This window comes from Citrus clementina, unplaced genomic scaffold (assembly GCF_000493195.1).
Source record: "Citrus clementina cultivar Clemenules unplaced genomic scaffold, Citrus_clementina_v1.0 scaffold_6, whole genome shotgun sequence".
NCBI lineage: Eukaryota > Viridiplantae > Streptophyta > Magnoliopsida > Sapindales > Rutaceae > Citrus > Citrus x clementina.
The window spans coordinates 9,720,248-9,731,350 of NW_006262139.1; the positions used below are offsets into that span (position 1 = coordinate 9,720,248).

The following is an 11,103-nucleotide window of genomic DNA, read 5'->3' on the forward strand; positions in this document are numbered from 1 at the left end:
TTCTTAACCATGCAATAAAAAACTATTTCATTCCCTCTAATGCGAAAAAACTCTTTATTTGTGCTCACACTGCTAATGAGCTACTTGATATGTTACAAGCTTATCGACCGGAGCCAGACCCCTGGACCTTTGTGTTGGAGCGTCCAAATAATGATGGTAACAGTAGCCGCAGTAAGAAGTACAAATTAGATTTAACTCTCCGCCTGTAAATATTTTCTTCTGTGTTGCACCACCCAGGTGATGTCTTCTAAACTCTACTTCTTTCATTTCAAACATTGAGGACAATGTTTCGTTCTGGTTGGGGGGAGGGAATAGTCGACAATTGTGGAATTTTGGTTAAGTTTTTACTAATTTTTTGTTGTAGAAACTAACTGTTGCTAACTTTTTGTGTTGAAGATGGCTGAATATGGAGTGTAGTTACTCTAGAAACGCATCTTCATTGTTTAAAAACAAATTCAAAAAAAAAAATTCAAAAAAAAAAAAAATTAATTTCAGACATTTTCTTTTTCTTTATTATGTGTTTATGTTTATTTTTCTTCTTTAATTTCTCCTCTATAAATATACATTTTCCAACTTTTGAGTCAAAGATGGCTGAATATGGAGTGTAGTGCCTCTAGAAACGCATCTTCTTAGTTAAAAAAAAAAAAAATTTTTTTTTTAGAATAAATTTTTCTACATCATTTTCACATTCTTGCATGCATATTTTTCTTTTATGTTTAGAATAGGTTGGGGGGTAGAATGTTGTTAAAAAAAAATTTGTGTTATTTGTTTTAACATTGGATGACATGATTAATTTCAAATTTTAGTATTTGTATTATCTTTGGTCTTAAGTGATGTTACGCTATGTTTGCTACTTTACATGTTGATGTCGGAGACAAATGTGAATTGCTTGAAGGAATGAACATGTCATAATAAGTACCAAGTGAGTTTTTGAGCCTATTATTTTTCTTGGAGAGTAACCCTTTTGCCCATTCTCTATACAACTTAGCAGTTTATTATTTTATACACGATCTCTACATTTCTTTTGAGTTAACCCTTTAAAAAAAATGGTAAAAAAAAAAGAAAAAAAAAAGAAAAAAAAGAGTGTGTTGCTACATTTGGAGGCCCATCTAACTAGTAGATATGGAAAATTATTTAGAGCCCTAAAAGACGATGGAGAGGCCATCTTTGATCCGTTTGAGCCTTTCAAGCCATCCCTTTTATTTAATATCCATAGTTAACCCTTTTGAGCCTTTAAAAAAAAAAAAAAACATTTTCTTTGTCAACTTATCATCTTGACCCACTCCGATTTGGAGTATTACCTGATATCTTATAAGTTCCATCACCTATGTATGTTTGAGAAAATGTAAATAATTATTTTGTTCAGTGAAGTTATGCCAAATAAAAGCAAAAAAAAAAAAAACAAAAAAAAAATAAAAACAAAAGTTGTTGTTTCAAAAGAATAAAAATAGGTGAAATCCACCTTGCAACTTCCAAAAAAAAAAAAAAAAAAATTCTCTGCATTTTTCTCAAACATACACTTTGTTTTCCTTATTTTCCTTCTTTGTTAGCCATGTCCCTAGCCTACGTTTCGTCCTAATAAAAGTCCTTCTTGATTTTAGGGAACTATAGTTTGAAGTAGAAGCTAGTTATATGGGCTAAAAAGATGTAGTGATGCATAATTAAAAAAAAAAAAAAGATAAATAAAGTGGGTTGACTAACATTTTATTTGACTTGAGATCGTATTATTTCTAAGCTGAGGGCATATTTATTTCATCTTGGTGAGAGCATGTGATATCACTTCTTTATTATTTTCTCTCTCAATTACCATTCATTGGAGTGACTATTTTTATTGGGATTAATTTATTTGTGAGAGTGTCACTACTTCCAGTGAGATTTTGGGGTTTGACATGTCATTCTTGAGAGTAGCTAAAACAAAGTCTACTGGGCTAATTCATGTGGATGGTTGATGTGGGTGTGATGTTGCTTTAGACTGGAGATAATGCTTATACTTATATTTGATTGCTATCATTAATCTGATGGAATAAATACGAGTGTTTCTATTAAAACAAAAAAAAAAATTTTTGAATTTGAATTTTGTTTTCGCTTTATTTGCTAGGGACTAGCAATAAGCTGGTTGGGGGGTGTGTTGAGTGTTAGAAAATGCATATTTATAAAGGAGAAAACCGTCATTTTACATTTCAAGTCTTACTAACAACCCTTACTTTTATGTATTTAACATTCTTATGATTTAATTACGTGTGTTTTATTTTAATTAAGTAATTTATGTATTTTAGGGGCATTATAGTCATTTCACAATAAAGGAGAGATCAGACGGCAAAACGGACATCACTTTTGAACTCAGGACGGTCGAAAACCTTAGGAGGAGCATAAAAGGAAAAATGGCACTATTCACATGTACGGTACTATTCACGTGTACGATACTGTATACGTTACTGTTCACGACACTGTTCACATAGACGGATGATGACGTGGCATTGACTGATGATGTGGCATTGACTGATGAGGTGTCACGATCCTGTTGGACTAAAATTCTTATGTACTGTTGATGGTGACGTGGCAGCATATCAGTGGACGAAAAATCTCGCGTACGGTGCATGCATCACACAGGATTATTTTCAACCAAACCGCGTTACTGTTCATCCGGGTCAAACCGTGTTACTGTTCATCCGCGTGGTCAAACCGTGGACTGTTGACTGATGACGTGGCGCAATCCTGAGCGTCCAAACTATTTTTAATCCGATGGCCATGATTTACTCCATGTATCTATAAAAAGGGGGCCTCCCCCCCCTAATTTGATATCTCTGAATCCATTTTTGGGATCCATTTTCTGTAATTCCCTCTCCATCTTGTATTTTCTTCGTATTTTAATAAATTCTCATTTTGCCCCTAGTTCAACTATGAGTGGCTAATTTTCTTTCAAGCTTGGGTTGAAGGTGAAGTCTCAACATGTGTCATGGGCTTTATTTGGTAAATTTATTTTCTCTTCCCCTCTAGTTTTTGTGGATGTTTTGACTTCTCGTCGACAAATAATACTAATCTTGTCTAGTACCGCATTGGTTTCACCGGCCCTCTAGTACAAGGTTATTATTATTTGGCACGATAAGCCCTTAGCACCATATTGATTAGAGCGTGGTTCATGAGGTGTGGATTCCCCCCTCATGATTTAATTGGCATTAATACGGATTATTTAGCCCATGATGCATGTTGATACGGATCCGAATACCCAAGTACGTCAATTTAATAGATTTTCTCTTCAATTTATTCTCGTCATTTCAATTCCAATTTTAGAATTTATTCTTGCCATTTTAATTTAAGTTTTTGCATATTTCAAATCATTTCCACCATAAATCCAACCACCCATTTACAAAATTAATTCTATACACAATTAAAATCCACCTCCTCGTGTGATCGACACTCGTCACCATAGATCTATACTACAATAGATTCGTGCGCTTGCGAGTACATTAAAATTTGCACAACAGGCAGCTTCCAAATTATCTTTAAGAAGACGTAAAATCAAATCCCTATCGCGGAGAGCCAAATCAACAACATGAACATTAGTTGTGCCAGGCAAATAAGATTCGATTCGAGGGGGGGGCCGACCATAGACTGCTTCAAAAGGGAGTCAGTTGGATAGCAGAATGGAATGTAGTATTATACCACCATTCAGCCCAAGGTAACCAGTTAGTCCATGTAGAAGGCTGGTGACCAGCAAAACACCTCAAATATCCTTCCAAGGAGCGATTAACGACTTCGGTTTGGCCATCCGTTTGAGGATGATAAGCAGAGCTGCGGCATAAAGAACTGCCTTGTAATTGAAAGAATTCCTCCCAAAATTGACTAAGAAAGATAGGATCACGGTCGCTGACAATGGTGCGAGGCATTCCGTGCAATTTAGCAACATCCCACACAAAAATTTTAGGGACAAGAGCGGCTGTATAAGGATGGGATAAGGCACTAAAATGAGCGTACTTAGACAAACGATCTACCACAACAAAAATAGATGTTTTGCCCTTAGAAGTTGGAAGACCATCAATAAAATCCATGGAGATATCTTCCCAAATTTGATCAGGGATGGGCAAAGGTTGAAGCAACCCAGAAGGATGCACAGTTTCAGCCTTGTTTTGTTGACAGACATCACATTCAGCAACAAATAATTTAGTAGCCCTTTTTAACCCTTTCCAGTAAAAACTAGCTTTGAGTCTTTTGTAAGTGTGTAAGAATCCCGAATGACCGCCAGTTGGAGAGGCGTGAAATTCGTGTAAAATGTGCTGGCACTTAACAGAAGAAGAAGGAAGAACAATCCGACCCTTGTATCGTAAAATGGAGCCATCATAGGAATAATTAAGAACAGATTGGGATGACTGAAGACGGTCGATAAGAAGTGACAGGGCTGGGTCGGCTTTGTACTCTTGCTTGATGTCGGTAAGATGAGAAAATATGGGGGAAGAAATGGCATGGAAATGAGAGTCTTCAAAGCGACGGGACAAAGCATCCGCAACTGAATTTTCAGCTCCCCTCCTATAAATAATTTCATAATCAAATCCTAAGAGTTTAGACAACCATAGCTGCTGTTCCGGAGAGGAAATGTGCTGATCATGGAAATACTTAAGGCTGCGATGGTCCTTAAGAATTTTGAAATGCTGTCCCATAAGATACGGACGCCATTTCTGCACGGCAAAGACAATAGCAAGCATTTCTTTGTCATATGTGGACATGGCTAAGTTTTTTCCAGATAAGGCTTTGCTAATATAAGCGAGTGGACGGCCCTCTTGCATGAGGACTGCTCCGATTCCCCAGCCGGAAGCATCGCATTCTATAGAAAATGGTTTGGTGAAATTCGGCAAGGCTAAAACGGGAGTGGAAGCCATGGCTTGCCGTAGCTCATCAAATGCTGCTTCAGCAGTAGGACTCCAAGTAAAAGAATCTTGTTTAAGCATGTCAGTTAAGGGAGCAGCAATTTTTCCATACCCAGCAACAAATTTACGGTAGTATCCCGTCAAGCCAAGGAAGCCTCGTAAAGTTTTGATAGTGGTAGGTTTAGGCCATTCAAGCATGCACTGAACCTTTTCAGGATTGACAGCAACTCCAGTAGCAGAGACAATATGACCCAAATATTCAACAGATGACTGAGCAAAAGAACATTTTGTAAGCTTGACATAAAGTCGATTTTGTTGCAAACATTGAAGGACAGCAGAGAGGTGTCAAGCATGCTCCTGTACAAAAGTGCTGTAGATAAGGATATCATCAAAGAAAACTAAAACAAATTTGTGAAGGAATGGTCGAAAAATCTCATTCATCAGGTTCTGAAATGTAGTTGGCGCATTTGAAAGGCCAAAAGGCATCACAAGAAATTCGTAGTGGCCATCATGAGTACGAAAGGCTGTTTTTGCTATATCGGAGGGATGAACTCGAATCTGGTGATAGCCCGAGCGAAGGTCCAGCTTACTGAAAACTGATGCACCATGTAATTCATCTAATAGCTCGTCAACAACCGGAATCGAATAACGGTCTTTGATGGTTACCTTGTTAAGAGCACGATAATCGATACACATACGCCAAGAACCATCTTTCTTTTTAACTAATAAAACCGGAAAGGAATAAGGACTAATACTATGCTGAATGAGCCCGGCATCCAAAAGCTCACGAATCAAGCGGTCAATTTCTTGTTTCTGAAAATGAGGATAACGATAAGGTCGTACATTGACAGGAGAGCTTCCAGGAAGTAATGGAATACGGTGATCAATTAAACGTTCAGGAGGAAGTTCGGTGGTTTCCGCAAAGATGCCAGAATATGTCTCGAGGACCTTAGTAATAATTGAAGGTGCTGATATATCAGCTACTGAAGTGGTTATTGCCATGATCTGGAAAAAAATGCCTTGCTTTTCTTGAAGCAATAACCTATTAATTTCACCATGATTTGCTAAAGCCGGTGGCAGGGAATCATATCCAGTGAGTTGAACAGTTTGGCCTTTCCAAGTGAACTGCATAGTTAGCTTTGAGAAGTCCCACAATATAGCACCCAATGAACGTAACCACTCAGCACCCAACACAATGTCACAGCCACTTACTGGAAGTAAGAAAAAATCCAAGTGAAATTAGAAGCCTTGAATATTTACTGGGACGTGAGAACATTTTCCCGAGCTGCTGATCACTCCACCATCAGCTACAGTAACTTGAAACTGAGTTGTAGTAGTGACAGGGCACCCACATTGCTTAGCCAAAGAGGGATTCAAAAAATTGTGAGTAGAACCGGAGTCTATTAATATAGTGACACCATGTTTTTTTAAAGTCCCTTTCAGTCGCATGGTGTTTTGTGGGGTTGCTCCAGTGAGAGCCTTTAAAGAGACTTCTACTGTTTCTGGGAATTCCTCGAAAGCCTCAGCTTGTTCATCTTGATCGTCAATATCTGCATCCAGCAATAAAAGTTGAGGAGCTTTACAACGATGCCCAGGTTTAAATTGTTCATCACAATTGAAACACAATCCTTTGGCTTGTCTTTCAGTTTGTTCGGCAACTGATAGACGTCGAAATGGTGGGGATCCCGAAGGGGGTGGGCCTAATAAAGAGGGCTGTGATGACCCCCCAGTTTTGGTTATTGTGGGAGATGAATTAAGGAGTGGTGGTGATGGCCTGCTCATACTAGGCCGAGGTGGAATCCTTCGATTAGAAACAGCCGCGTATTCTTCTTGGAATCTTGCAAGCTCAAAAGTTTGTAGGAGACTTGCAGGTTTCAACATCTGCACTCCAATTTTAATATCCTCTCGTAATCCCGAAAGGAAGCAACTAATGAAAAATGATTCTGGTAAATTCCGAGTTCTATCAGCCAATCGTTCGAATTGGCGTTGATATTCAATAACAGTCCCAGTCTGTCGTAGTTTGGTAATGGACCCGACTGCATCACCGTCTTCGAATGTTCCAAATCGAGTAACTGGAGCTCGTTTGAATTGGGCCCAAGTCATATTACCCATAGTTTGCTCTAACCAGTGATACCAAGGTACTGCATCTCCATCGAGGTGTCCGATAGCAAGGGACAGCACATCTGTCTCAGGCAAGGCAGCCAATCGCTGATACTGTTCACAGCGAAAGATCCAGCTTGTCAGATTTTCCTCGCTGAAAACCGGAAAATCCAGTCGTATATGGCGGGGTTGCACAAGTGCTCCTCCAATACGTCCTACAGGTTCGGGTTGTTGATTATTGTTTTGTAACGGTTGGTTGTTGTTTCTATTTTCTTGAAACTGGATGAATTGATCGCGGAGACTTAAGATTAATTCTTGGAGGTCGTTGGACTGTTGGGATAAGACCTCAACCTTCTCATTGAATTGATGAGATAATTGCTCTACCCTTTCTTCCAGTTCCTTAACAGTCATTATGCCCAAGAAAAAAAACTGCTTTGATACCAGATGTTAGGCTACTGCTTTGAGATAGCAATTTAGAAGAGACGAATTGATGAGAATAATGAGAAGAAGTGGCCAAAGGGGAAAAGAGAGTTTTAGAAGCAATTCTTATTCTTTATTAAAGTAGCAACAGTTCCTTATATATAAGCCAAAGAGATCCTACGAAAATAATAATTCCTAATAACATAATAACTTAATAACTAAACCTTAACGGAAAAGGAAATAATGCAGATCTAAGACTAGGATTCTAACATACTTGCTCGTGATTCCTCGGATCCCATCTTCGATGAAACAATACCAGGCAATGACCGAGTGTTTGTCCGGATCGACAACAATCCCTGCTCGGTCAACGCCTTAGATGACAATTATGATGATTCCAATTCAATATTCGCTGACGCACCTGATGACAATGATGATGAAGCAGGAACTAGTACGCCCACTGGAACGGCTCCGCTGCCGGAGCGTATAAGGAAAGAAATTCTGGATTTAGGGTTTCCCGATGATGGCTATAACTATTTAACTCATTTAAGGGAAATTAAAAATAATAGTGGTGGGTCTGCTTTTTATGAAAACCCCAAGTCCAAGCTCTATGAGCTCCCTCATGATATCAAGGTTCGATATTTTTGGAACTTTTTTTTTTCAGTTAAATTTAGCTATCGATTGGGACAAATGTTATTTATTTAACTATTTACATTTTTTGTAGGCTTATGAGGCTTCAAGAGTTAAAATTTTGGAAGTGAAAAATGAGAATGAGGCTAGTGAGAAGTCAATTTATAGTGTGGCATCGAAGACAGATAATGTTAAGGTTCAGAGAGCAGTTGATCCTGAAGTGGCAGCGTTGCTTGATGATAGTTATTTGTCACCGTTAGGTTCTGATGTTGAGGATTTGGAAGAGGATTTTGTTTTACAAGCGAATTGTACCGAAGAAGGAATAAGTTTAGGCATTGATGAGAAGTTGAATTTGTCTGAGGAATATAAAGTTGTTGATGAAGTGGTTGATGCTGCTGCTGATGGGTATCTTACTTTGAGGAATGGGCATATTGCAGTTCAAGAAGGAAATCGTGTTTTGGAGGAAGTAAGATATGAAGGTGTGACTGAGAAGCCACGGATGCGTCGACTTCTGGATGAACAATTTGATTTGGTTATGCTCTTTATCCAGAGTTACTTTTATTTTATGTTTTTATTTCTGAGTGGATTTTTAATTTGATCGTTAAGATTTCATTACGAGGCAACCAAGTGATCTCTGATTAATTCATGCATCTAGACATGTTTTCTGCATGGCTCATAACTCATTATTGTTTTTTCTGACATATTGAGATTTTAAGAATCATGAGTGAGGGAAAATAGCTTATGAATTAGAAAGCTTTCAATTTTATGGACTGTTGCTAGGAGGCTAAACAGCTACTGTTTTCAAATCCGTTATAAGGAAGCATTCTACTTGAGATCCTTCATTGACTGGTTTCAAGGAACTAATTAGTGAAAATTAATGGTTGGTTTAGTTTGAGTAAAATCAGAAACATACTGGCACAATTTGCCCATTGTTAGAACTCATTTTAGTCAGAAAATTTGAATTTGATGACATTGTATTTGAGCTCTTATGATAGAGCATTGTATATGAGCATTTACTAGTTCCTGTGGATTCTAAGGTTTATTATTGCATCTCTCATGCATTGAGTAATTTATTACTCTTAAGTCATCTTTCTGGTTTATGTTTGTCTTTCACAATCAACTGCAAAGCTTAAGCAAATTTTATGAGTGTTTACCAGTTCCTATGGATTCTAATGTTTATTATTGCATCTCTCATGCATTGAGTAATTTGTTAATCTTCCTGTTTTATGTTTGTCTTTCACAATCAACTCCAAAGCTTAAGCAATTTTTTTTTAATTTTATATATAATTAGAATTTTGGATTGCAAGTCAACCACACTATTTTTTCTTTTCTTTTTTCTTTTTTATGGATCATTTCTTTTTTTGTAGCGGGGTCTAAATTAATATTCTTTCATATTTGACGCTGCTTTGTTTGTTACAGCTTGAATGTCAAGAATATGGCACTGATAGCGAGGATGGTTATGATGGTGACATAGCGAAGGAAGATGAATGTCTTGCGGATAAGCTCAAGCTTGTCTTCAATGACCATGTAAAAGATGAATTGGAAATTGATGATAATTATAAAGTTCCAGCACCTGATGTTATTCGTCGTTGCGTGGAATATGCTGAAAAATATGAAAATGAAAGGGAAGACGATGAGGTAGTCATTGTGCAGGAAAGTAGTGATGAGTCAGAAAAGTGGGATTGTGAGACTATTGTTTCTACGTATTCAAACCTTGATAACCATCCAGCGAAAATTATAGCTCCAGGGTTAGCAAGAAAGAAAAAGTTGGCTGAAACCTTCTCTGGAGCCTTGAATGCACCCAATCATGTCATATCCCTTGGAGGAAAGGAGAAGCTGCCTGTGGACTATCTGCCTCTTAGTGGGAAAGCAGCTAGGGAAAAAGTGAAGTCTTCAGGTGCCCCAAAAACTGAACAGCAGAAGAGGAAGCAGCATGGCCAAGAATCAAAAGAGGAGAAGAGAGAACGGAAGGTATTTGCTTGTTACTCCAGATTTCTCGTTATATTTTTGTGCATGTGCCACATAGTAGTACACCTTATTGTTTGTGGACAGTCTTCTTGCTTGTTTTCAGATGGTTGCAAAATTTCAAATATTGTCTTCGGTTTATGTTGTTTATCTATGTTCACTTAAATGTGATTTGATAAGGACATGTACTGCATGCAGGCTGCAGTGAAGGAGGGACGACGTGAAGCTCGGAGAGCGAAAAAGGAAATGAAGGAGCTGTATAGGTGTGAAGCGCAGCGTGCTCAAAAGGCTGCCGCTATTTCTTGCCCGTCTTCCGTCCATCTGATGTGAGTATTTTGATCATCAAATTTTCTTTCAATTGAAATTGCATCATGAGTAAGAAATTTGGATGAATATTCTTTTGGATTATTTAATATCTAAAGGTGTGTTTGTGAAGCTTGATTGGATAATGCTCTAATAATCAATTGATTGGAAAATTGATTGCTCATTTGTTTTGAAATAGGTAAAATTTGACATCAGATAGTCGCTCAAGGCAGTGTGATCATGCATGCAGCAGGTTTTTGTTCTTCCTTTTTTTGAGGTTGATGCTACGCACGAAACAACTTGATCACAACTACAATCTTTGATAAGCAGAGGCACCATGTGTCTACCCATCCTTTATTGCCTTCCAATATGGGCATGGGAGCAGCAAACTGATTTCGCTTCTTTTAGTTTAATATTTAATATTTTTATTTTTGATATGTTGTTTTATGTCATAATCATAAAGTATGTCCTAGGTTTGTTATTAAAATATATATATATATATATATATATATATGTATGACCTACAAAATACAAATGAACAAATAGAATTGCTTATGGCTGTAGTTAGCGGTCGAACTCTTTTGTCATGCACTTTTTGGTTCATATTTATGCATATTTATTTATATTACTGGACACACTTTGGTCTTAAATTTTGTTTTTTGGTTGTTTCTTTGCAATGAGATGATAATTTTTTTTCTCTCATGTTCTTGTCTTGATATATCTAATATTCTATATTTTTTAATGCGGAACATATGGGATTTACTTCAAGAAAGGTTGCATAGAGATTTTCATTATAATGTTGTTTATAGTGTAGAATTTGCCTTGA

The 11,103-nt window shown here is 37.4% G+C and overlaps 1 protein-coding gene across 1 annotated transcript; it reads left to right on the plus strand.

Annotated features, from left to right (window-relative positions):
• The first annotated feature begins 7,406 nt into the window (after positions 1–7,406).
• On the plus strand, positions 7,407–10,900 carry LOC18039398 (protein LTV1 homolog). The gene is made up of 6 exons (XM_024182526.1): positions 7,407–7,430; positions 7,644–8,012; positions 8,104–8,541; positions 9,429–9,980; positions 10,173–10,300; positions 10,477–10,900. Exons 1-6 carry the CDS (start codon positions 7,407–7,409, stop codon positions 10,478–10,480), a joined length of 1,515 nt encoding a protein of 504 aa, XP_024038294.1. The 3' UTR covers positions 10,481–10,900.
• Positions 10,901–11,103: the final 203 nt, after the last annotated feature.

Bases quoted from the DNA above. Each gene is read 5' to 3' on its own strand.
- LOC18039398 (XM_024182526.1), top strand. From the start codon at position 7,407: ATGTTAGGCTACTGCTTTGAGATA. The intron at 7,431-7,643 runs GCAATTTAGAAG...ATCTAAGACTAG, and splicing joins TAGGCTACTGCTTTGAGATA to GATTCTAACATACTTGCTCG. The intron at 8,542-9,428 runs GTTATGCTCTTT...TGTTTGTTACAG, and splicing joins TGGATGAACAATTTGATTTG to CTTGAATGTCAAGAATATGG.